Here is a 27706-nt window from a genome sequence, read left to right as displayed (position 1 = left end):
GAAGTATCTTTTTTTTTTTTTTTTTTTTTTTCAGAAATCAGCCATTCCCGAAGAAAAAAACCTCTATATAATTGCAGCTGATTTTAGTTATGTGTGTGAGTGTGGATTTACCAAATAAAGTTATTGTGATTTAAGATGGCACACAGTTACTGACCTTTTGAACATTATGGAGTGCAAACATGCTTTTCCATTAGTATGTTTTTTGTTCTCTAGAGACAGAGCACTAGCCTGGGTAAAATGTACTTTGTTCTTTCTAATGTTCTAGTAAGGCTTTCTTGAGACAATGGATAATTTTTCATGAAATATAAGGAAGTTTGTTTTCAGTTGGTTGATTTGCTAGTTAACCTTTTCTCTTAACTTTCTCCTTTTTTTTTTTTTTTTTTTGGAGAGATTTTTCACTGTAGGGCGCGTGCGCTCGCCAGACAGACAGAGAGAGACATAGAGACAGAAAGCGAGAAATCACCCCCCAGGGGGGATGGTCATGCCGCAATCCCTTCTCCTCCATTCTCCTCTTGGGATCTTGGGCACGCACGCACACGCGCCCGGCATGAGTTTTAAGCCACTGGGTCCGGGACACGAACCGTGGTCGACTACATGGGAGTCCAGCGACATAGCCATTACGCTAACTGCTGGTTCCCTTAACTTTCTCCTTTTGACATTTTATCTTAAAATAGACCAATCTGATGATGAATGGTACATTTTAAATAGTATGGTAATGTTTATACTGGGTGTGGTTCAGTGGCAGTCTATGAAGGTCAATTTCAAGTTGACATGGTACAACAGTGACATCAATGTAAATCAAATATCAAATATTATATCAAATATAATGATAATCAAATATCTTTTATTATTACAGTATTAGGGTTTGGTAGGGCAATTCTTTCCTAAGAAAGAGGTTTTTAATAAGAATGCATTTATGGAGTTTTTATAGATTATTACTTTTTTTCCTCTGAACTTTACAAGAAAATAAAATTGTACAGTGAGCCACCAGTTGTAATTGGGACATCTCTGTTTCTCGTGTTTCATAATTAGTAGGTCTCTGAAATGCCACCTCACCCTGTAGGTGTAACAGCCTGGATTGGAGGCTGGGGAGTCTAATTCTACAGCTGTTCTTTTAGCCACCATGGTGTAAGTCAAAACCTCTCCCTGGGCTCCAGGTGGGATATTTATCTTCCTACTTGAAATTTCCACTTGTATGTCTAATTGGCATTTCAAATTTACTGTGTATATACAAAAAGAAAAAAAAAAAAAAACCCAACAACTCAGTTTCTACCACATGCTGCATCACTCCAAACTGGCTTCTCTTCTGATCTTTCCCATCTCATTTAATGGCACTAAGATTCATCTGGGTGCCCAGGACCAAAAGCCTTCTTTGCCTTCTCTTTTTCTCTCCCTCACATCTAATCCATTAGGAAGCCTCATAGGATCTACCTTTATTATGTATCTTGATTTTGACTCTTTTCTGCACTTCCATGGTATGCATCAGCCCTTTCCTGACTGGATTATAGCAATAACCTCCTAGTTGATTTCTGTCTTCAGTTCTGTCCCCCTGCCTCCTATATATGCTCCACACCACAGCTAGAGTGATATTTTTTGCTTTTGTTTTTAAGACCTAAAGTTGCATGAATCATAATTTTACAGCTTCCGGAATTTTCAGAGTGATATATCCATTTAGCCAGTCTCCTGGGCAGGAAATATAACATTACCAGTTCTTCCAGAATCCTCCGTGTTCCTTTCCAGCCATGCCCTCCCTCCCTGCCATCCAAATAATCTCTGCTTATTTCTAATAAGCAGATAGTTTGGCTGCTTCTTATACTTCATATAAATGAAATTTAATTATACCAGATGTAGACAGCATAAGTATATCACAATGTATGTATCTGTTTCACTTTGATGGATAGTTGGATTTCTAGTTTGGGTCTATTTTAAATAGTACTGCTGTTAAGATTATTGTACATGTCTTTTGCTAAACATAGATAGTTAAGAGTCTCTGTTGGATCTATACCCAGGAATGGAATTGCTGAGTGAAATGGTAAGTGCAACTTCAGCTTCCATAGAAATTTCAAAACAGTTTCCCCAAAGTGGTTGTTTCCACCAGCATTATATGAGAGTCTTTCCACATCCTCACTAAGATTTGGTGTTACTTATCTTTTTCACTGTAACGGTTCTGATGAGTATGTAGTGATATCTCCTGATGTTAATTTACATTTTCCTGGTTACTAATAAAATCAAGTACCTCTTCACATGTTTATTGGCACTTGGATATCCCCTTTTATGAAGTTCCTGTTTGAGCCCTTTGCCTTATTTCTGGTTTTATTTTAGCCAGTGTGAGTGTGCCTTTTCTTATTGATTTGTAGGATTTTAAAAATAGATTCTGGGGGGAACCAGCAGTTAGCGTAATGGCTATGTCGCTGGACTCCCACGTAGTCGACCGCGGTTCGTGTCCCGGACCCAGTGGCTTAAAACTCACGCCGGGCGCGTGTGCGTGTGTGCCCAAGATCCCGAGAGGAGAATGGAGGAGAAGGGATTGCGGCGTGACCATCCCCCCTGGGGGGTGATTTCTCGCTTTCTGTCTCTATGTCTCTCTCTGTCTGGCGAGCGCACGCGCCCTACAGTGAAAATCTCTCCAAAAAAAAAAGATTCTGGGGACCAGCAGTTGGCGTAATGGCTACGTTGCTGGACTCCCATGTAGTCGGCTGCGGTTCTAATCCTGGACCCAGTGGCTTAAACTCACACTGGGCACTTGTGCCCAAGATCCCGAGAGGAGAGTGGAGGAGAAGGGATTGCAGCCTGGCCATCCCCCCTCAGGGGTGATTTCTCACTTTCTGTCTCTCTGTCTCTCTTTCTGGTGAGCACATGTGCCCTATAGCAAAAAAACTCCAAAAAAAAAAAAAGAAAGATTTTTTCATGTGCACACTTTGGTATTGGAATATCTTCTCCCACTCTGTGGCTTGCTAACTGGATTAATGGTGTCTTCCAACGAACAGAGTTTCTTAATTTCAGTATAGTACAAACTATCATTCTTTTCCTCTCTAGTTAATAATTTTCATGTCTTATTTAGCCAGCTTTGCCTATCTCAAGGTCACGTTTTCTTTTAAGTTTGCTGTTTTATTTATCACATTTAGTTTTACAATCTGTATGGAATTTTTTTTAGAGTTTTTTTGCCTTAGGGCATGTGTGCTTGCAGGGGGAGAGGGAGACAGAGAAACAGGCAGACAGTGAGAGGAAAAGTAAGAATTCACTTCCTGGGGTAATGAACACACCACAATCCCTTCTCCTCCATTCTCCTCTTGGCACACACATGCCCAGCATGATTTTCAAGCCACGGGGTTCAGGACTTGCACTGCGGTCAGTCACGTGAGAGTCCAGCAATGGAATTGCTATGCCATCCACTGGCCCCTATGAATATTCATTTGGATCAACAAAATTTTTTTGGAAAGATCTTGTCAAAGTGATAGTTATCTTAAATCAGATCATGAAATATCATTCTCAGAGTGACAGGTATCTTAAACTAGATCACAGAATGTCCTCCAGTCCAAAAACCTGTAGTGGTTTGCCACTGCACTTAGAATAAAATATACACCTGTCCCCCTGGCTCCTTGTCTGATGTCCCACCCTCCAGACTTCTCTCCCGCCACCCTCTTTGTCTCCCCTCTACTGTGGGCATACCGACCTCCTTACAGTTCTTCAGTCTTCCCGCCGCGGTGTCATTTCAGGCTTTCTCATGTGTGGTTCCTTCTGCCTGGAGTGCTCCTTCTCCACATCTTAGCCTGGATCAGTCCTTGTTTCATGCAGTTCTCTGCTCAAATGTCCTTTCCTCAGAAAGGACTGTTCGGGAACCAGCAGTTAGCGTAATGGCTATATCGCTGGACTCCCACGTAGTCGACCGAGGTTTGCATCCCAGACCCGGTGGCTTAAAACTCATGCCCGGCCCCTGTGCATGCGTGCCCAAGATCCCGAGTGGAGAATGGAGGAGAAGGGATTGCGGTGTGACCATCCCCCCCGGGGAGTGATTTCTCACTTTCTGTCTCTGTGTCTCTCTCTGTCTGGCAAGTGCACGCACCCTATAGCGAAAACCTCTCCAAAAAATTAAAAAAAGAGGAAGGACTGTTCAATCATCTCATCTAACACAAATGAGTAAATAATATAGAAAAGTCCTCTCTCTATATATGATGGCATTAACAATGTCTCTCTTAATATACTATAATTCTTTGAGGGGAGGGATTGTATCTTAATATCTCATTTGCTGCATAATTCATAAAACACAAATAGTATCTTAAGTATAATGTGCATGATAATTTATTATTTTTTCTGTTTTGTCTATTTTAGCCCCCCCAAATTTAGACTCTGATATAAATAATAACCTGGATGAGCTATGGTTGAACGTAAACTTCTCGTACTTTTAAAAAGAGTTGGAAGCACCATTGTAGCTTCAAAACTTATGAATTCATTTTTAACTATTTTATATAGAAACAATGCACAGGCTAAATTCAAACAAATTGTGTATGCTGGCTAAAGTGCTTAGAAGTTTTTAGTGACTTTATGTAGCCAGGCCCCATTTCTTCTCTACTGTTGGTATTAATTATAATTTAAGTTCATAAAGTTGCATATTTTCCTAAGAATTCTACAATCTAGATTTAATGAGTCTTAATTTTTTGGCTTTTATGCTTGAAGCTATTTTGGTGCTATTGCATATAATAAATTTTGGTTTTTAGACAAGAGTTAGACCTATCTCACATTTATTTGTTCATTCTTTGCCAAGACATTTATTTCTACTATTGATTGTATTTGGGTTCCTTCTCCTAAAGGCTTACACTAATTCTGATACATGTGACTCTTATTAATCAATCACCAAATATTATAAAATTGCAGAAGAGAAAGGGACATTTAAGATCATCTTATCCAGCCATAGAGGCTTTACTGGATCAGTTGACAAAGGAAGAATACAGTTGATAGATTAAACTATAAGGTCTATGACAAATTTCCTGAAGCTGATAACTGTGCTAAAGGTATATAAGAGAATAAACTTATTCTAAGGAAAAACATACTGAAATATTCAGGAACGAAGGTGCCATGCTATATACAACCATCTCCCAAATAATTCAGGGAAAAAAGTGTGTGTTTATGTGTGGACACATATATTCATGTACAGTGTGTGTGCGTACATGTGCATGCACACACATCAACAGAAAGGGACAAAAATATTGTAGGTGAATTTCAATAAAGGGTATATTCATGTTATTTGTACGATTCCTATCATTTTTTTCTAAGTGTGGAATTATTTTGTATAAACAGTTTTTAAAATCATTCTATACACCCCTGTGAGGAAAACATTCCGTCCTCATGACACTGATGTTAAGTAACATACCCAGTATCAAGAGAGTGAGAGACAGAACTGAGTTCTAGCCCAGTGTACCCTCTGTTATACTATGCCGGCTTCTTCTAGTAAATAAATAGTTATGAAACGCTAATCAGTACCTGTTGTGTGGTTACATGGGACATAGTCACGCTCACATATTAGTGGCATAGGATTGAGTATCTCTTTAAAATATTTTTGCTATTAACCTGGTCAGCCTCATAACCTCCAGCACTTACTACCTGGATACCTTGTTACTAAATATGCTGCCCATTGTAATAAGACATGGATATGTTTGCATTGTAACAAACAGTGCTTTCCTTCTTCTGTTTTTTAATAGCTACTGCTTCTTGGGATACCTTTCTCATGCTATGGAATTTGAAGCCGCAAGCTAGAGCTTACAGATATGTGGGTCACAAGGATGTTGTAACCAGCGTGCAGTTTTCTCCACATGGAAACCTAATAGCATCTGCCTCTCGAGACAGAACCATTAGACTCTGGATTCCTGATAAGTAAGAGAAACAAAGAAATACTTGCTATGCCATGGATTTAGAAACTTGCAAGAAAGCTGGTGCCTGGTTGCTCCTAATGCACTTCTGGGAGTGTCTGAACTCCCCTCTTACCTGCCTATGTTATACTTGATCTAAGTGGCTTATGAGATGAACTGCTCTTGTAAACTATTTTATACAGCTCTTTCTTCTTATTCTTTTGAAAACGTTTTCTAGCCATAGGAATATGTTTAATATGTCTTGAGTTTTGGGGAAGGTTGTGGTTATTGGTCCCTTTGTAATTCTGATGTAAGCTTCAGATCTCTTTGAAGAGAAACATACATCTGTATGTTTAATTCAGAGTTTATAGTTTATTAACCTCCTAACACCCATTCATGGATTTTTTTAGGGACCTTGGATTCTTGTGAAAGATTTCTATGCTAACACTATTATTCGATGTATATTGCTTTTTACTGAGCCCCAGAGTTTTTCTGTTAAAGAAAATTTTTGACAGAAGTTTAATCATTACATTTATGTAAGGTCATATCTTGTTATAATGACTCTATCGGAAACTTTTCAAACCTTAGTTGATAACCCATTCATTTTGAACAATTATCAAGCCATGATTTCTTTTGAAAAAATTTTTAGGGTGAGTCGATAACGTGGTGGTTAAGGCACTGTATCTCATACTGCCTACTGCATGGTTAAGGTCCCAGACTCCGTGGCTTGATAAAACATGCTACATGCATGTGCATGTGTGCCCAAAATCCTAAGAAGAGATTGGAGAAGAATGATTGCTGCATGGCCATCCCCCAACTTGGGGGTGCTTTCTTAGGCCCCACCTTGCCCGACCCCCATCTTTGTCTGGCAAGCACACATGCCTTATAGCAAAAAATTTTTAAAGTTAAACTTTCAAGCATTAAAATTGTCAAACACACATGAAAATAGAAGGAATAACACATTCCACCCTTCCCCCGTATACCCGTACTAACCAGCTTCGGCAGCTGTCAGTATTCTTTTTTCATCTATCCTCTACCATTGCCCTTTTTTTCTAAGTATTTTTAGAACAGTCTCCACACATTGTTATCATTTCCCTCTGTAAATACCGCGGAGAATAAGAATTTAAGGACTTCCCTTGGCTCTATTGTGGCAGGATTTGATTTCCAGCATGTTGCTGAAGAGGCCCAGACTCTCAAATAAAAGAAAGCTCACTGGGCATTCTTCTCCTAGCATTTTTTCCTGCCACCATCCAAGAGAAATTCCATGCTGAGAAATCTGAGTATTATTCTGATGATAGTAAAAACTTTTGAAGAGAATTGACAAGCTCTAATGACAACGTGGATGGCAACAAGGAAGGAAATAATAAAGAGAAATGAACTGGTTTCAGATCCAAGAGGAGAAGCACGTTCCCAAATCCTTAACTTGGGAACTTAAAACTATGATTTTTTTTGGCTGTCTTTAGCACAACTTTGTCTCCCATTACTAATTCAAAGAAATCTCAGTGAACAAACTGTAAAGGTAGATCAACTAAAAGCACACTGAATCATTAACTTGTAATGAGTGTAAGCACAGTGATGAAGCTTGTGTAGATGTCTCTAGGTTCTCTCTCTAACTCATGCTGTAGGAGGGCCAGGGCCAGGGTCACGATGGATCATGGCAATGGGAATGAAGTTAGTATATCAATTATCTGTTGTTACATAATAACTCCCCAAACTTAGTAACTTAATGTTAAAAACTGTCATTTCTTGCCATTTTGTGAGTTGTCTGGATAGTCCTCATGCCCCATTTGGTACTGGCTGAGATTACTCATGCAGTTTTATTAACCTGGCAGCTAGTCTGGACAGTCCGATGCATCACTCACATGCCTGGGGCCATGGTGCTGCTATTGGCTGCACACGTTGGCTGAAAGTACAGGTAAGTGTGTGGGAGGCAAAGAGCCTATATTAGGACAAGATGAGGAACTAGAAACCAGTTAAGCACAAGTACAACAAACACAAGGCGCTCCTATTTCGGTTTCTTATACACTTCCTGTTGAGACAGGATCTAGTGGTTAGGCCAATCTGTAGCTGAGAAGAGCTGTTAGAAAGAAGGTAGGCAGTACAGCCTGCTGGGGTGTGGAGAACAGAACTAAAGGTCAAGGCAGATTTTGGTGATACAAACTGGCTTGCCTCCTGGCTTCCTGGTTCTTGGAGATGTTGCCACATCTTTTCTTTGTTTTCTCTAGGCCTTAGACTTGAATTCAGGCCAATTCTAGCCCTGATTTCTACTCACAGAATCATCTAGAAACTCTTAACTAGTCCCTGAAGGCTTCCTCCTAATTTTTATTAATATTGATTCAGTTATTTCTATAGTACTATCATATTAGATGTTGGGAATTTATAGTAAGTCACCTTTGCCTTCTACAGACCACTGAGCAGGTAAGTCAAGTTGAACCCAAGACCTTTTAAGTATTGAATCATCCTAGTGGAATTCAATAAAATGTGTTGCGCTCTTTTTGTATGTGCCTAGCATCCTAGTTGCTGGTCTTACAAAGATGAGTATGTCATCATTCCTGTCTTCCAAAAACTTACTGCCTCACAGAAGAGAAACAGGTCTGTTTTCTAAAAGTCATTAGATAAAGTAGTAAATAAAATAGTTGTAGCAGATGGGGAGCAAATTGCGCCTTACTAGCATGGTCAGAGGAGGTCTGGAGATGGGGGACATATGAAGGGACTTCAACAAGTTTATGGAAAATGGAATCAAAATGTGAATTTATTTTGGTGCAAAAACTTTTGAAATCCATGCATAGTTTTCTTTTGTTTTTGTTTTTTAAATAATACATATGTTCCATGAACTTTTTAAAGACCTGCTGAAGTCCAGCCTGAGGAAGCAGTAAATGAAAAGGCAGAGGTGTGTTTAAAACACTGTGACTGAGTACAAAGTTCAGTGTAGTGGCAGGGGGCACTTGTGCCGTATCCTGGAAAGGAGCCAGCGACATGTTTACTCTGGAATTTACTTAGGCAGAGTTACACTTTTAGCAAGGTGAGAAGTACAGTATGTAGGTGACTAAAGGGATACAAGATTAGAACAGAAAGTCCAGTTAAGAGGCTTTTGCAATAATCTAGGTGAAAGATGTTGTGGATATTATCTACCTTAAGGCAAGCAGAGCTAGGATAGAAAGAAGAGGATTCAAAAGATAGTTAGGAAGTTGTAGAAATATGGTTTGTTGACTTTCTGAATGTGGGAGAAGGGGTAGGAGCTGCGTGTGACTCCTAGGTTTCTGGCTTGGAAATATGTGTACGTTGCTCCGACCAGACAAGATAGCAAATACGGGCTGAGGTGCAGGGATATGGGAGGTCAGTGGAAACATTAGAAAATCTGTGACAGACATCTGTGTCTAACTAAATTTCATTGCCTAATCTTTTTCAAGCACTTGAGTCAGTTTTCTCCAGAAGGTATGACTTGTATACATAGGACATTCTTTTTTTTTTTTTTTTTTTTTAAGAGTTTTGCTATAGGGTGTGTATCCTTGCCAGAGAGACAGAAAGTGAGAAATCACCCCTCATGGGAGAATGGCCAGATCTCAATCCCTTCTCCTCCATTTTCCTCTTAGGATTTTGGCACACACACACACACACACACACACACACACACGTGCCCAGAATGAGTTTGTAGTCACACACACACACACACACACACACACACACACGTGCCCAGAATGAGTTTTAAGTTGCTGGGTTGGGACTGAACCGTGGTTAAGTACACGGGAGTCTAGCGACGTAATCATTACGCCCTCTGCTGTCCCTAAGTAGGACATTCTGAATGGGAAATCACTGAACTCTGGGTATAAAGTAGAAGGTGAATGCGCCTCTTGAACTTGGGAACACTGGCACAAGGTAGGATCTCCAGCACATCGCCTTCGAGCTCCAACACTACCTAGCTTGCTCATAACTATTTTAACACCTTTTCTGTTGCTTCTCAAATGTATTATGTTATTATCTCCATCTCTTTTTCTATATTTTTCCCCACCCTAAGGATAAAAACATGCAACTGAGATTTCAAGGTGTTGAGAACTAAAGTATGCTACTACTATGGTTTATCCTTCATTTTGCCTGTGAGTGTAAGATTGGGCTCATGGGTAACAAGGCCTTAGACACATACCAGGAGTTTTAATTCTTGTTTTTGGTGGAGGAAAGTGTAGATAGGAATGGGAAAGGCAGACCACGTAAGGACATTTTGTACAGAGACAAATGACATGGAGGATGTCTCCTCTTCCCCAACTACCATCCCAACAACTTCTATGTGAAATAGCCTTCCTGGCCCAGCCATGGTGGCTCAGGCAGTAGCATATTTATCCGTAGGGCTGGAAGCCACATGGATGATTAAGGATTTGGATCCCTAGCCCACCTAGCAGGTATGTGGACACCCAAGATACCGACTAGCTAGAGGGTTGGGGGGTATTAAAATGTCAGGATATTCTGTAGAGGATGTGTCTGTCTCTGTGGCTCTATCTCTTTTTTGTCTCTATGTCTCTTTCTCTTGCACACCTACATGTGTAGATGTACATGAATTTTCTCTGGTCCTCTCTCCCATCAAATGAATAAAATTAATAAACTTTGAGAGAAAAAAGCCAAAATAGCCTTCCATATTTGAAAACAGCCATAGAGGCATTAATTTAATCATTCTTAGCTTTTTTCTAGGTTGTAACTTCTTTAAACTATATGTTGCTATTTCTAGAGGAATGATAAGAACTTAAACTGTATGATAAAGTTTTATTTAAAATATTATTTTCTGGGACCAGCAGGTGGCATAATAGTTATGTCGCTGGACTTCCACATTGCAAACTGTGGTTGGAGTCCCAGACCCAGAGGCTTGAAACATACCAGACACATGTGTGTACATTCCCAAAAATCCCAAGAGAAGAATGGAAGAGAAGGGATTGCAGTATGGCCATCCCCTCTGAGGCATGGTTTCTTACTTTCTGTCTCTGTCTCTCCAGAGAATGCACACACCCTATATCAAAAAATTCTAACCAAAAAAAAAGAGAATTATTTTCTTGGCTTCCAACTAAAACAAAACAGTAAATGCATTAAACAACCCCGATCTTTTTTGTTAAGTATCAGCTGCAACTTTAATGAACAAAACCAGCTTGAAACAGTATTGACGAAGAATGCAGTGCAACACAGACCTTTTTGTGTTTTTGTTAGGTTTTAGAGGCATTAAATCATTTCCTATGTTTCAATGTCTATGTACTGATTAAATGTTGATTATAATGAACTCAAATGACTTACCAATTTTAAAATGTTTATTTCCAGGAGAGGAAAATCCTCAGAATTTAAAGCTCATACAGCTCCAGTTCGAAGTGTGGACTTCTCTGCGGATGGCCAGTTATTAGCCACAGCTTCCGAAGACAAATCCATCAAAATATGGAACATGTATCGCCAGCGCTTCTTATATTCCCTGTATCGACACACACACTGGGTACGCTGTGCCAAGTAAGTGCAGACGATTTCATAACAAGATTTGCACATTTTAAAATTTCTACTGTGGTCACGTTTGTCCCCCAACCTCCACAAAAAGAGGTTGAGGGCACATTCATTAAGCTTATATTTACTGTGTGATTACTGTGTGGCAGGAACAGTAGTAAACAAAACAGCCTAATCCCCTGCGCTCACACAGTTTATCTTCTAGAGTCAGACAGGTGGAGGATGGACAGTGGATCAAGTGGCAGTGAGGGTTATGGGAGGAAACAACTGAGCTGGAAGAGGGGATTGTAGTTTTATTTAATTACAATTTTTTTTAAATGATTTTTGCTATAGAGCATGTATGCTTGACAGAGAGACAGAAAGTGAGAAATCACCCCTCGGGGGGATGGCCATGCTGCAGTCCTTTCTTCTCCATTCTCCTCTCGGGATTTTGGGCATGGACGTGCATGTGCCTGGTGTGCGTTTGAAGCCACCAGGTCCGGAACTTGAACTGTAGTCAACTACTCATGGCATTAAACCATTTCATATGTTTCAAAGTCTGTATACTGATTAAATGTTGATTAGCGGCATAGCCATTATGCCATCATCTGGTCCTGGGACTGTAGTTTTAAAAAGGATGTTGGGGAACTCCCTCATAGAAAGGGTGGCCTTTGAGCAGAGACATAAGGGAAGGAGGCTTCAAGATATCTGGGAAAGGAACCTCCTAGATAGAGGAAGTGGCTGTTTGTGGAAAAACAAAGAGGAGAGCCTGAGGAGTGGGAGAGCCCAGAGCCAGGTCAGAGACAGCTCTGATGTGAGGTGCCACTGGAGCAGGTCCTTCTCTCTGACTTACATCATAATTGCATCACCCAACTGCTGTGTGGAGAGCAGACTGTCAAAAGTCGGACCGGAAACAGGGAGACGGTCACGAAGAGGCGGTTATAGTTCTGTTCCCAGGATTGACCACAGTGGTAGAACAGGGGATCATGAGAAGAAGTTGGAGTCTATAATAGATAGAATCAGTCCTTGCTGTCACATTGAATGTGACAGAGAAGGAGAACAGTCCAGGAGGACTCCAGCATTGTCAGCAGCCATCCGTCAATAGACAGGTGCTATTGCAGTGCTATTGCAGGCGTTAGCATTACCTGTCAGCTACCAGCGTGGACTCCTTCCTGTTCATAAGACACTGCTAAAGTGCATATTTCATTCTGCATCAGAACTGCCTGCGAGGGAAGGGATGTTTGACTTCCTACATTTTCAGATGGGAAAAATGTTTCGAAGAGCTCAAGTTAGGACACATCTACTTGAAAAAAGGCAGTAACCCAAATACACTTTTTTGTCCCCTCCAAGTGGTTGATTGGCTGATGTGATTGATGACCATAGAGTGGGGCAGGGAAGGCTAGAACCAGGGTCTCCGCTGCTGGCTGGTCTCTGTATCTCGCCTCTGGGCCTCTCTGCATGCCGGCAGCTTCCTTCTCACCAACATGCCGGTGTGGAGGCCGTTGCCAGCGCCAAGCCGAGCTCCTCACACCATGACTGCAGAGGAAATCTTCCCTCTCAGCTCCATTTAAGAAAGTGCCCAGCATGAGTCCTGTGCTCTTGGCAGTGAGGTACTGTGGCTCCCTCAGTTTAGGTCAGGTGGCTAAGTGGAATCCATGATGCTGGCCAGGGAGGAGGGGATCACACCAACCATATGTGCTGAGTGTAGGGATAGAGGACAGTTCTCATAAAAAGGGAGTCTGGGGACCAGCAGTTAATGTAATGGCTATGTCATTGGACTCCCATGTAGTCGACTGCGGTTGGAGTCCCAGACCTGGTGACTTAAACTCATGCTGGGTGCATGAGCATGTGTGCCCAAGATCCCAAGAGGAGAATGGAGGAGAAGGAATTCTGGTGTGGCCATCCCCCCTGGGGGGTGATTTCTCACTTTCTGTCTCTCTGTCTTTCTCTGTCTTTCTGGCAAGTACATGCGCCCTATGGCAAAAGCCTCTCGAAAAAAAAAAAGGGAGTCTGACTCGGATGTGGTCATGGGTGGAGTGCATGACCCTCAGCCCCTCTGCTTTGTGGCTGCTGTATGGTGTGATGGGGCAGGTGTCCCCAGCCAGGATGTGGTGAGAGTTTGAGCCTAGATCTGTCTGCTTTGCCTCGCAGCCCATAGTCTTCACTGTTGTTACGATCTCAGTGGGACAGGTCAGCTCAGAAGGCATTGATTGTAACCTGTGGTAGGGAGCTTAAAAATAATAAAAAAGATACTGATAGATAGATCATACTTTCAGTTAATAGTTTCTTTCTTCTAAAGATATTGACTACTTACTAGCTCTGGTCATCTCAGTATTTTTCTACATATGCCACCTAACTATGTGGTTAAGCATATGGATGCTAAATACATAGGGTAAAACCCCAGCCCTGCTACTTATTAGCTGTATGGGCAACCTTTGGGCAAGTTACCTAACTTCTCAGTACCTTAGTTTTCTTACATGTAAAATTAGGATGATGAGGGACCAGCAGGTGGCATGGTGGTTAAGGTGTTGGACTCCCACATGACTGACTCTGTGGTTTGATTCCTGGACCCAGCAGCTTGAAAATCACACTGGGCTCATGTGCATGAGTGCCCAAAATTCGGAGAGGAGAATGGAGGAAAAGGGATTGTGGCATGGCCATACGCTCTAGTGGGTGATTTCTTACTTTTTCTTTCTTTCTCTGTCTCTCTCCTGAGAGCTCATGTGCTCTTTGGCAAAAGCCTAAAAAAAAATTTTTTTTTAAATTAGGATGATGATAATAGTAATGTTCCACAGAGGTTGTTACAGTATTTAAATGAGTAATGTATTGGTAGGACTTAGAATTGTGCCCCACATAGTAATAACTATTTAAATTTTAGCCATTGTTCTCAGCATCATTGGACATCTCATAAAGTTTTAAAGGTACCATGTAACTTCGGTTCATAATTTTTTTGTCCATTTAAGGAAATGATATGTATGATGGTTATGAGAGGTTGGTCAAATCATTTACATTTACTTATAAAACACTGTTGTAAATAAGAAGAGGAGACAAAGAACAGACAGGTGCAAGCAGCTGGGTGGGTACTAGAAAGTATTTAGCTATCACTATCAACCTCTCTGGATATGATTGGCAAAATAAACGTAAACCTCATCACTTGCTCAGCAGTAAGCAAAATCATTGAATATTGATTTAACAAAGCAAAACATAATGTCTCATTTATACTCTGACTGATAACAATAGGTGTTATTTATCCAATATATCTTATGTGCTTCCATTTCTTTCCAAGATGGCAGGGACCAGTAGTTAGTGTAATGGCTATGTCGCTGGACTCCCACGTAGTTGACTGTGGTTTGTGTCCCGGACCCGGTGGCTTAAAACTCACACCGGGCATGTGTGCGTGCATGCCCAAGATCCCAAGAGGAGAATGGAGAAGGAGGGATTGCGGCATGGCCATCCCCCCTGGGGGTTGATTTCTTGCTTTCTGTCTCTCTGTCTCTCTCTGTCTATCTGGTGAGCTCACGCGCCCTATAGCAAAAACCTCTTAAAAAAAAAAAAAAAGATGGCTTATAACTCAGTCCTGTGTATGAAGGGACTTCAAAATATTCAATGAAAAATCGAATTAAAGTATAAATTTTCTTTGGTCCAAAAAAAAAAAAAAATTGAAATCTATGCAGATTTTTTTTCTTCAAGTTTGGCTATAGGGCCTGGGCACTCACCTGAAACAGAGAAAGTGAGAAAACATCCTCCTCCCACCCCTGCCCAGGGGGGATCACTATGACACAATTCCTTCTCCTCCATTCTCCTCTCAGGATTCTGGATATGCATGTACATGTGCCCAGTATGTATTTCAAGCCACTGGGTCCTGCACTTAAACTGCACAGTTGGCCTGTGGGATCCAGCTGCCTTAATGACCATGTCACCAGCTGACTCTGCAGTTCCTTATAATAAGCATTCTCCATGAACTTTTTAGAGAACTCAAATATATATGTCAGTCATTGGAAGGAATGAGAAGACAATTTGACCAAGGACCATGTGTGCTTGATTAGTACAAATTCAGCCTAGTGTTTATCCTGAGCACCCTGCAGCTGAGGAACTCATGGGATGATAGAGCTGACAGAATTTCATTTTCTACTAATAAAAAGAATACTTGTTAAATCAGGGAAAATTTTTCCTGGAAGTGAATTCACTTTATTTATTGCCCTTTTACTGAATCATTTACATGAAATATAAATGTAAAAACAACAACAAAATGCTAAGTAAGACAGAAGAACTTAGGCAAAGTCACCAATAAGGGGAGATGGGTCTTAGCATATTCTGGTAATAACCATAACTACTGCTTTGTCCCACTTGTCTGTGTTAATTATGTTCAGATGAAAGACAGTCTTGGCTTCAAGGAGCTTATTGTTCAATAGAAAACAATAGGTACTGGGGCCAGCAGGTGGCATGGTGGTTAAGGGCGCTGGATTCCCACATGGCTGACCGCAGTTCAAGTCCTGGACTTGGTGGCTTGCTTTCTCACTTGCCCTCTCGCGCTTTCTCTCTCTCTCTCGCTCTGTCTTAATCTGGTCAAATGAAAATAAATAAGTAAATAAATAAAGTTAAATCAAATAATTCTTTTTAAAAAGAGAAAATAATAAATACTAACCAGCTATAGAGGGGTGTGAGCTATGGGAAAATGATAGACAGGTGATAAGGGAATGTTTGAGTGAGACTTCTAGGTTTGTGTAAGGAGACGAAAGCCAACCCAGGTCCAGAAGTGACAGAAGGAAAGAGGAAGAGGAGGCAGCAGTTCATTTATCATGTGGAAAGGGAGGGCAAACCATTCCTAGGAGAGATTCAGAAGGGGGAATCAGACCAGCATTGGTGTATAATTAAGGCAACTGAATCCCACATGGCTGACATCACAGTTGAGTCCTGGACTCGGTGGCTTAGAAAATACACCAAGCATGTGTTCATGTGTACCCCAAATCCCAGAAAGAGTGAGTTATGGAGTAGGGATTGTGGCATAACCATTCCCAAGAGGGGAGTACTTTCTCTCACTGTCTTTCTCTCTCTCAATCTCTGTTTCTCTCCAGTGAACACATATGCTCTCTGGCAAAGTGTTAATTAATTAGTTTTTTTTTTTTGGAGAGGTTTTTATTTGCCATAGGGTGCGTGCGCTCCCCAGACAGACAGAGAGAGAGACAGAGAGACAGAAAGCGAGAAATCACCCCCCAGTGGGGATGGCCATGCCACAATCCCTTCTCCTCCATTCTCCTCTCGGGATCTTGGGCACACACGCACATATGCCCGGCGTGAGTTTTAAGCCACCGGGTCTGGGACGCGAACCGCAGTCGACTACGTGGGAGTCCAGCGACATAGCCATTACACTAACTGCTGGTCCCATTAATTAGTTTTTAAATGCTGAAAAAAAATTAGAAAAAATAAAAGAAGGAAGATGTCACAGTGCCCTGAGAGAATGCAGTATGTGCTAGGAACACTAATTATTCAGCTGTGGTCAGAACACAGGAAGTACAGTGGCATGAGGTAGTCTTCTGTGTCCATGCCCACCATGAAGTCACCCCTGGGTAGGTTAGCTTCCTGATCTCACCTCTGCAAGCTAAGGGTGATGAGACTTCTCTCAGTGTACTCTGTGAGGTTGAGAGATACCAGTCTACAGTACTAGGTATTGAGGGATGCCATAAACTGCTTTTCCTCTAGCTAGGCACCACCAGTTCAGGAGAAACTCTGTAACAAGGAGCTATTAAGAATGTGTTTTGTTTTGTTTTGTTTTGTTTTTGCAGAGGGTGCATATTCCTCCCAGAGAGAGACACACACACACACACACACACGGAGAAACAGGGAGAGGGAGAAAACATTCCCCCAGTGAGGTGTGGCCACACTGCAGTCCCTTCTCCTTTTTCTCTCCATCCTGTTGGGATTTTGGATATGCACACATGCCTGGTGTGTGTGTGTGTGTGTGTGTGTGTGTGTTTGAAGAGGTTTTTGCTATAGGGTGTGTGTGCTCACCAGAAAGGCAGAGAGACAGAGAGACAGAAAGTGAGAAATCACCCCCCAGGGGGATGACCATGTTGCAATCCCTTCTCCTCCAGTCTCCTCTCAGGATCTTGGGCACGCACGCACACACGCCCAGCATGAATTTAAGCCACCGGGTCCGGGACTCGAACTGTGGTCGACTACATGGGAGTCTAATGACATAGCCATTACGCTAACTGCTGGTCCCCTGCCTCGTGTGTTTTTCAAGCCATAAGGGACAGATTTGAATCACAGTCAGTCATGTAAGATCTGGTTCCCTTAACCTCTGGGCCACCAGGCCAGCCCTTATCAACTGAAGAGAAGACAATGACATTCTGTCTGCCTTGCATCCATCCCCATCTTCTGGAAGTGGGGCTGGATGGAGTTTCTCTGAGGAGCTGGTCTCCCCTACATTCCCTTTGTATGTCACATGCAGCTGTAGCAGTGGGCATTCGTCCAGCAAATTCAAACACAGCGTCTCCCTCTGTAGGAGTGTGTCTTGTTGAAATTGTAGGCTCTACCTCTTGGATCATGCCTTTAGATTTATTTAAGCCTGGAGCTGCTGAGGAAAGCTGTGGGCAAGAATTGACCTGAAAGTGATGCTGATTCAGAGAACAGAGCTGTTAGGTGAAGACAGAATGAAATACTGACTGAATCATGTGGTGTGCTTTCTGGATACAACCATACTCAAAAGTAGTAAAAAGAGAAGGGGTGTGCATGTGCGTGTGTGTGTGTGTGTGGCAAGAGCCTTAACATTGTTTTCTTTTGCTTTTTTGCTAAAAAGATGTTTTACATAGAAAGCGTTACTAGAGCAGAGTTTTAGAAAGGTGGGGTCTTTATATCCACTCCAGGCACCTGTTTCAACTCCATCCTTAATACTGCTCCCTTAGTTTTAGCATCTTTGCTCCTTGTGGAGACTATAATCTCTTAGACGTTCTCTCTGATTACAGAGTTACCTTCATTCCCCCTGCTTTTTTTCTTTTTGGAAATGTTTTTGCCGTAGGGGCGCTTGGGCTCACCAGAAAGACAGAGACAGACAGAGAGATAGAAAATGAAAAATCCCCCCCCCCCCCTGGTGGAATGACCACATCGCAATCCCTTCTCCTCCATTCTCCTCTTGGGATCTTGGGCATGCATGCACATGCGCCCGGCGTGAGTTTAAGCCACCAGGTCCAGGACTTGAACCACGGTCGACTACATGGGAGTTCAGTGACATAGCTATTATGCTAACTGCTGGTCCCTATTCCTCCGGCTTTTGTAAAAAGCAAATCTGGTCTTGCGTTGTTCAGCTTCAGACCCCTAGAGACTCCCTACCAGCTTGCATGCTCTGCCTTCCTACTGCATCCTGCTTTTCTCTTGTCCCTTCACCGTTTATCTTACTGCAGCCGTATGAGGTTCCTCAAGCATGCAGTGATCTGCTATGTTCTGTGCCTTTCCACATGCTGCTTCTCATGCCTGGAATGCCGTCTGCTTCCACCCATCCTTCACAATCCTGTTTTGCATCTCTTCCTCTAAGAAATGTTTGTGACTTTCCCAGGCCGACTTTTTATGATTTCTTTGTGCCGCCACATTGCCCTGTTTATGAGAGCTATTTATCAGCTCAGACTTCCCTTTCCTATTAAACTTTAGATTATAAGTATTTATTTATGTTACATTCTCTGTCCTAAATTCTATAAATACAGCAAAAAGTAAAACAGATGAAATTTCTACTATCTTAGATCTCTCTGCCCAAGAGAGACAGACACAAACACATTAGTGATAAGTGGTCTATAGGAACATAACATAGGCAGCAAGATAGAGAGTGACAGGGCTGGGAGGTGTCCTTTTACATACAGAGGTCAGGGAAGCATGTCTACCAAGGTGGCACCTGAGCCTACACCTAGCTGACTGAAGTGGGTAGTGACTGCTAGTAAGGTGGGTGTCAGAAAGGTGTTCAAGACAGTCAGGTATGGATACGGGTGAGAGACGCATTCTGGTGTTAGCTGTGGGGTGGGAAAGACTCAGTGCAAACCTGTGTTTGAATGAAGCCATGCGACATTGGTGAACAGACTCAGGGTAACCTCTAATGTGGTCACTTTGGTGGGAGTTCCTGTGGTGGGAGTTCTCATGGGTCTCTGTTAGAGTCATTTTTGGGATATCTTATAGCAAATCCAGGAGTACTGTGTGTGCATGTTATGCATGAAGGTGACTGTGTGGCTTCTCTACTTTTTTCCCCCCCTCTTGGTTGGCTTTTGTTCAGATTTACAAATTTCTTTCTCAGCATACTTGGTCTTAGTGGAATGCCTTTATTGTGCTAGTTCTCAGGGCTTTTTGTTTGTTTGTTTGTTTTTTATAATCAGTTTTCTTTCTTTTTTTTTTAAGAAAGAATTTTCTATAGGGCGTGTGAGCTCATAGAAGATACCGAGGGAGACAGAGAGAGACAAAAAGCAAGAAATCACTCCCTGGGGGGATTAGGAACATAACATAGGCAGCAAGATAGAGAGTGACAGGGCTGGGAGGTGTCCTTTTACATACAGAGGTCAGGGAAGCATGTCTACCAAGGTGGCACCTGAGCCTACACCTAGCTGACTGAAGTGGGTAGTGACTGCTAGTAAGGTGGGGGTCAGAAAGGTGTTCAAGACAGTCAGGTATGGATACGGGTGAGAGACGCATTCTGGTGTTAGCTGTGGGGTGGGAAAGACTCAGTGCAAACCTGTGTTTGAATGAAGCCATGCGACATTGGTGAACAGACTCAGGGTAACCTCTAATGTGGTCACTTTGGTGGGAGTTCCTGTGGTGGGAGTTCTCATGGGTCTCTGTTAGAGTCATTTTTGGGATATCTTATAGCAAATCCAGGAGTACTGTGTGTGCATGTTATGCATGAAGGTGACTGTGTGGCTTCTCTACTTTTTTCCCCCCCTCTTGGTTGGCTTTTGTTCAGATTTACAAATTTCTTTCTCAGCATACTTGGTCTTAGTGGAATGCCTTTATTGTGCTAGTTCTCAGGGCTTTTTGTTTGTTTGTTTGTTTTTTATAATCAGTTTTCTTTCTTTTTTTTTTAAGAAAGAATTTTCTATAGGGCGTGTGAGCTCATAGAAGATACCGAGGGAGACAGAGAGAGACAAAAAGCAAGAAATCACTCCCTGGGGGGATGGTCACACCACAGTCCCTTCTCCTCCATGTTTTCTTTCTGTTTAGAGTGAGTGATTCATGTGAAATTCTATAGAGACCTTTCTGGAGGAATGTTCTTTGATAAATAATTTGGTTACATTTAATAAATGAGGATTTCATCTTAACAACTTTAAATATATGTGCTCCCTAGCCTAGCTTATAGATTCTTTCTTATTTATTGTAATCTTTTTTCTTGACTCATTGTGTTGCAGTTAGAACAAAAGAATTGAGACCAATATCTAGAGGGCTCAACTAGCCATCCAGGCCTAGTCTCCTAGAATGTTTGTGCATCTTTCTAGAACTTAACCTCAATAAGTTCATCCTAATCCAGAATTTCCTCCCAAAGACCTGTAGGGCTAGAAATCCTGTTTTCACTCTATACTCAGAGATGAGAAAGCTCAGGGAAACTGAGTCCTGCTTAATAAATTCAGGAGATTCTGAAATGTTATAACCCAGATTATTTATAATGACAGTGCTAACTGCCAGTGGGCCTGGGGTATTTGATGTCTTAGTTGGCCTTCTTCCTTTGCCAACGAAGTCAGAATGTAATCAGAAGGTTGATCAGTAAACCCTGAAACTCAAGCAAGGGGAGTTCATTGAAAAACGCTTGATCATTCTCTCAGGACAGGACAGTGAGATGGGCCCACCTCCTCCACCCGAGCTGACCAGCTCTTGCTCTCTGCCTCTTGTTATTACTGAACCCTTCTCTGTTGATGTATCTTGCAGGTAATGCAGACAGTTGTCTAAAGTGTGTTGAGTTCTTTTCTGGTGAGAAACTGTTCTTCTGCCAGCCCAGCTAGATTTTTTTGAGCCTCAGATTTAGCTTCTGGAGCAACCTCTCTACTCGTGGGCTATAGTGCTAGTGGCCTTGTAGAGCCGCTGTCAGATACCTGAAGTGCTCAGCAAAGTCTGGTGAGCGTGAGCGTCTCTCAGAACTCTGTCATGTATTCAGCTTACAGCCTCCAGGTAGTTTTTCTCTGCCAAGCCTTTTTGCCCTGGACATGGGCAGCTTTAAATTTGACTAAATACTTTAGGAAAGTCCTAGGCAGAATTTTTGGGATTTCTGCTCTTATAGCACCTCTCTGATATCCTGCCCCAAATTCCAGCCCTTGTAGCAGCCCTGAATTCTGATGTCTGTTTTGTTTGCCCAGTGACACTGCTGCTGTCTTCTTAGGCTCTCTGTCCTTATGCAGTGGTTCAGAAAGTGCTTCCAGTCAGACATCTGGGATGGATTTTGTGCTTATCTTACATGTTTCTCCTCTGTCAAAATTTACAACTCTGTACTGTCTCTAGCCCAATGCCTAAAAACAGTTGCTTCACGTATTTAACCCAATCGTATGCGCGGGAGTAAGTGTGATAACCATTGCTCCCCCCGGAGCCAGAACTGGAGGTTCTGTCAGAGGAATTAGTAGAAACTGACAAGCCAATTTTATAATAAATGTGCCAAAATTGCCAAAAAAAAAAAGATTAAAAACAAAGAGAGAAAGAGAGAGAGAGAGAGAAGAAACTCATCCAACCAGACTCAAAACATAACTAGAAAACTAGACTAATTAAATTATGACACTAATGGTACAGGATTAAGCAAATATGGCATGGGGGACCAACAGGTGGTGTGATAGTTAAGGCACTAGTCACTCCCACATGGCCAACTACTCAAGTCCTGGACCTGGTGGCTTGCTTTTCTACTCCCTGACCCTTCTCTCTCTGATCAAATTAAAATAAATGATCAAATAAATAAAATTAAATAAATAACTCTTTTTTTAAAAAAAGAAAATATGGCATGGACTATCTGAGTTATAAAGTGTTTTTTAATTATAAAAAACAAATTTTACCAGTTTAATCATTTTATGTATACACTTTTATGGCATTAATTACATTGACATTGTCTTGCAAAGAATTGCAGTGATTCTAAGCATCAGCTTTCACTGGCTTTATATAATAAGGTAGTCTTAATTTTCTTAAAAAGTTATTTTAAATTAAAAAAAAATTCTTTTAATTGTTAGAGGTGCATGTGCTCACCAGAGACAGATAGAGGAAGAAAGCACCTCCCACAGGGTGTGATCACATTACAATCCATTCTCCATTTCTCTGTCTTACTGGGATTTTAGACATACATGCATACATGCCCAACATGTTTTTCAAGCTGGGGGAGCTGGGATTTGAACTGCAATTGACTATATGGGATCCAGCTCTCTTACCTACTAGGCTATGAAGCTAGCCCCAAAGGTACTTTTTTAATCCCTAAATGTTTACTGAGGACCTACTCAGTGTCAGGTAGTATCTGGGGACAGAACCATTAGTAAGACAGATGTGCTTTCTTCTTGGAGCTTACTTTCTGTTAGGGAAGCAGATATAGAATACATAGGTCTGTGTGTCATGTGAGCGTAGACATGGATGCTCGAAAAACACATCCCGGGAGTTTACCTAGTGTTGGAGGACAGTGACCAATATGGCTTTTCCTGAGGAAGTGACATTGAAGCAGAGAAGGAGAGGGGTCTGTAACATGGTTTTATGTATTTTAAACAAGGTAAAGAGCAGGCATCACATGTGAGAAACGCCTGAGGCGAGGAGACCTGTGAGCAGTGCCAGGGTGTTAGACTTTTCCCAAAGGAGCTGTGAACCCACTGGAGGATTTTCACCAGAAAAATGACCCCATCTAATTTCAGGTTCTAGGTTTACTTTTGTCGCTTGTGCAAAGAAGAGGACAGCAGGGCTAGTTGTAGGCTGAGGAGCCAGGACCTGAGAACAGCTTAAAGGGTGGGCAAGCAAAGGGGAAAGAGGACACAAGCTTGACTCCCTTTTCCCAACTGGAGAGAACATTTACATGAGAGAGAACACAGGAGCAGGGGCAGTTTAGAGAGGATGATGTCTGTAGTTCAGAATTGGAAGTACCTGCAGGACATGGAAGAGGCAGTGCCCAGTAGGCAGTTGTACTTATGGAGAGAGACCCCAGAAGGACATCTGGGCATAGAGAAGGTAAATTCCCAACAGAAAGTTAGCATGTTTCATGGCATATGTAATCTTTGAGTATCTTTCTCATCTGCTTTTTGTCTCTCAGCAGTTACAGGAATGAATCCTGTTTCTACAGTCAACAGATGGCTTTGCTTGGTAATGCTAGTTATGCTGACCGACACTTAAAAACATAAATGTTTTGCTGCTTACCTTAAACTTCAACTTTAGTGTGTAAACACCAAATCCTATCCAAGCAAGCCTGATGTTGCCAGAGATAAAGATATAGATATAGATGTAGATAGAGATATTTAATTGAGTCTATGAAAATTTAGGTCTGAATGTAATCCAGACTTTCTCATTATATAAATAGAAGACAGTGGCCAGTGTGGTACCAAGTTTCACAAGGTTACATACTTGAGCAATTGCAGAACTGGCCCTGGAGTTCATGATTCTGTATTTACTGGTCAGTCTTGTTTCCACTACTTTTCACTGCCTCCCACTCCTATTGAAGAGCTGCTGGCTTCAGAGTTCCATTTATAAATTGTTTCTGTGAAACAGGACAGTACTTACCCTGTACGATCACAGAGCTCTGAGAGCTGGGTATGGGTTTTTATAGATATTTACTCTTAATTTTAAGAAATATTCACTGGAAAATTTTAATTTCTTATTAAAGCACATTAAAGCTTTTCATGGGTCATAGGCTTTCTTGGTTCTCTAATGAATACTCTAGGTACATAGAAACATAAAATTATCTATCCAGTTTCAGGAACTCCAAAAATTCCAGGGTAAAGAACTCCTGTTATGGGACCAGCAGTTGGTGTAATGGTTGTGTCGCTGGACTCCCATGTAGTTGACTGCAATTTGAGTCCCCGATCTGGTGGCTTGAACTCAACGCCAGGCACGTGTGCATGCGTGCCCAAGATCCCAAGAGGAGAATGGAGGAGAAGGGATTGTGGTGCAGCCATCCCCCCCCCCACCCCCTGGGTGGTGATTTCTTGATTTCTCTCTCTCTCTCTCTCTCTGGCGAGCACACATACCCTATTGGAAAAACCTCTCAAAAAAAAAAAAAAAAAAAAAAGGAACTCCTGTTACATAATCTGGGCTGCTTTCAAGGACATGTGTACCATTTTTCCTAGAAATAAGCTCAAGAATTTCCACATTCTCTTGAATGAGTACCTCAGTGTTGTAAAAGATTCCAGAGTAGTTCAGTGATTGTAACTTCTCAATGACTGACAGACAGCCCATGTCTGCTGATCCATCAGTCACTGACTAATGGACTGTCCATTAGCATGACACATCTAACTCCAGTTAGGGGTTGAGTCCTGATAATAAAGATAGGAATGGCCTTTCCCGATCAAAGTAGGAGTGGAGAGAAGCTGTCTTATTGGTGCTAACCTGATTTTGATGCATCTAATTACACATAAAGGGGAGGTGGAGAAGATACAAACCCCAATCCTCATTTTCAGTCCCTCTAAAGACAAGAGAACATATAGAGTGTATGCAGGGTACCTGATGCAGAGTCAGAGAAGGGAAGGCTGGGGCCTGAGATCCTCTCTGGCTGGAGTAGAAACCTTCCCCTCTCTCAGGCGCTAGCTTCTTGCCAGCCACCACCTGCACTCTCCACTTATCTATGGTCGACATTCCTTTCATTTCTGCAGCCCTGGGATATTTCTCCGGGGCTATGGGCCCTAAAGATGAGTTTTTAACTGACCAAGGTACCTGCTTTTCCTGATTCACAGGTTTCTTTAAAGTCCTATTTCTACAACAGAGCTTCTGATGACAAACTGGTACTTTTTTGTTCTGAATTTTTTCATGTTATCTAAAATGCTATTATTATGCACCCTTCCTCTTCCCTAAAATGAAAGTCTCTTGAGGGGCAGGGATCCTATCGGTGTCACTCACAACTTTATTCCTATTCCCCAGGACAGTGCTCAGTGCTAGGTACTGGCAGGTGCTCAGAAAATCTTCAACTGAATCAGTGAGTGAATGTCTTCCATGTAAGCTTCCCAAGGACAAGGACATTTCTGCTTTACTTTACAGCCATGACAGTGCATACAAATTGCTGTTTGAGAGTGGTCTGCAGTCTCCTAAGAGCACTGCCTCCCGGTTTCCCTCACTCTAGAACTTTCTATGGTTTATGCAGAAGTCACACAGAACTATTTGTGATTGAAGTAGTTTGATCAGTAGAAGAAACTTTCCGTTTTGTCAGAAACAGGCAGGGTGGTTCAGAGGTTTGGCCATGGAAACAGACTGCCTGACTCAAATCTGCACCTCAAGGCAAACAGTAGCACCTGTTTTATAGGGTTAAATTCAAAATGAAATGAGTTGTAATATACTAAGAACTCTTCTAGACTATATGGGCTCCATACATGTGGACAGGGTAATGATGAGAGCGTGATGGTAGGATATGGCCCGTAGTATTATAGGTGAGCATTTTTGGCCTTTGTTAGTATGTGACCATTGCATTGATTAATTGTGTTTCTTTCTAATTGGATTTTTAAAACGTAGTTATCAGGTTATCTCTTAGAGATATTGTCATTTAATAGCTTCATACTGAGTACTTAAAAAAAAAAGATAGCTTATTAAGAAACTATTTGAGGGGGACCAGCAGTTAGCGTAATGGCTATGTCACTGAACTCCCATGTAGTTGACCGTGGTTCGAGTCCCGGACCCGGTGGCTTAAACTCACGCTGAGCACGTGTGAGTGCATGCCCAAAATCCCAAGGGGAGAATAGAGGAGAAGGGATTGCAGTATGGCCATCCTCCCTGGGGGATGATTTCTTGCTTTCTGTCTCTCTGTCTCTCTCTGTCTTTCTGGCGAGCACACATGCCCTATAGCAAAAACCTCTCCAAAAAATAAAAAAATTAAAAAAAACTATTCGAAGGACCAACAGTTGGCGTAATGGCTATGTCACTGGACTCCTATGTAGTCAACCACGGTTCGAGTCCCGGACCCCGTGGTTTAAACTCATGCCAGGCGCGTATGTGTGCATGCCCAAGATCCCAAGAGGAGAATGGAGGAAAAGGGATTATGGTGTGGCCATCCGCACTGGGAGTAATTTCTCACTTTCTGTCTCTGTCTGTTTTTCTGGTGGGCGCACCCCCCCTATAGCAAAAAAAACTCTAAAAAAAAAGAAGAAAGAAGAAATTATTTGATTTCTTGCAATAGTTGTTTATAATTATTATGCAAAGTTTATGTTCACGGGAATACTGAGTAGATTTTCCTTCTTCAGAGTCTATGTAAACTAAATTGTCTCTATTTAGAGTATTTCTATATTACTATCTTCCATATTTAAATCCTTATTACATATTTTCTGGAGGAAAAGATTAATAAAATATTACTTGTTATTGTAAAATTAGGGTAAACTACACAGCATGGAAAACTTTTCACTGCAAGTTTATTTTCTTAAATTTGTAAAGATTATTTCACACAGAACTTAATTATCCTCTGAATATCTCTTTATTTTTCACATGGTGAGTCTATAAATACCAGGCTGAAAGTTTCTGTCAGGAAGAATTAGCCTTAAGAATGGCGTGGGGAGGAGGAAGGAGAATAAAAAGAAAACCTTCAATTATATTCCACACCCTTCAATGATGACTTAGAGTAACCTGGACTTTGGACATAGAGAGAAACCACTAATGAAATTGAAACATATTCAGTCTATGACCTAAATCTGTCTTTTTTGGTTTTTATTATTGCTAATATATTTATAACAAAAATACTATTCATAGTTTCCTAATAGTCTCACATTTGTTTTCATTTTCTGTTTGGTCCTCTGCTCTTCTATTTATTTTAAAAAAGCACTTGGAGGGAAAAAAAAAGAACATTGTAAAGGATCTTAAAGGAATAGACTGCTTAAAAGCAGTACAAGATGTATAACATGTTTCTCACGTGTTCCTTAACAGGGCATGTGGGGGAGAGGTTTACGCATGAAGGACCTTCTGTTTTGTATAGAGTTGTCCTACTTTCAGTCCGTCCAAGCAGTCTGGCCTCTCCAGGTCCAGGAAGTTACGGGCTTGAGGAGTCGGGTTCTTTTGTTGGTGGTGTCACCGCTTTTAATTCTCAATGCACTGGTTCTTTTCTTACATAAAGCTTCATTACAGGGTTGGTAGGATGAGTAATAAAGGCTCACTTTGATCATATGGATAACACTAGAAAGTGACAGAAATAGAAGAAAGAAATAGAGTACTTTAAAAAATACAAAGTACTGGGAACCAGCAGTTAGCGTAATGGCTATGTCGCTGGACTCCCACGTAGTCGACCACAGTTCGTGTCCCGGACCCGGTGGCTTAAAACTCAC

The 27706-nt window shown here is 41.6% G+C and overlaps 1 protein-coding gene across 4 annotated transcripts in view; it reads left to right on the top strand.

Annotated features, from left to right (window-relative positions):
* POC1B (POC1 centriolar protein B) overlaps positions 1-27706 on the top strand; it is a 118588-nt gene that overhangs the window by 20509 nt on the left and 70373 nt on the right. For all 4 annotated transcript variants that reach the window (XM_027774329.1, XM_006154813.3, XM_027774331.1 and 1 more), the window contains 2 exons: positions 5697-5868; positions 11139-11318. In XM_027774329.1, the coding sequence (XP_027630130.1) occupies positions 5697-5868; positions 11139-11318 (352 nt within the window). The remainder of the gene's footprint in view (positions 1-5696; positions 5869-11138; positions 11319-27706) is intronic.

This window comes from Tupaia chinensis, unplaced genomic scaffold (assembly GCF_000334495.1).
Source record: "Tupaia chinensis unplaced genomic scaffold, TupChi_1.0 Scaffold000423_1, whole genome shotgun sequence".
NCBI lineage: Eukaryota > Metazoa > Chordata > Mammalia > Scandentia > Tupaiidae > Tupaia > Tupaia belangeri.
This window is presented reverse-complemented; position numbering and strand designations above follow the sequence as displayed.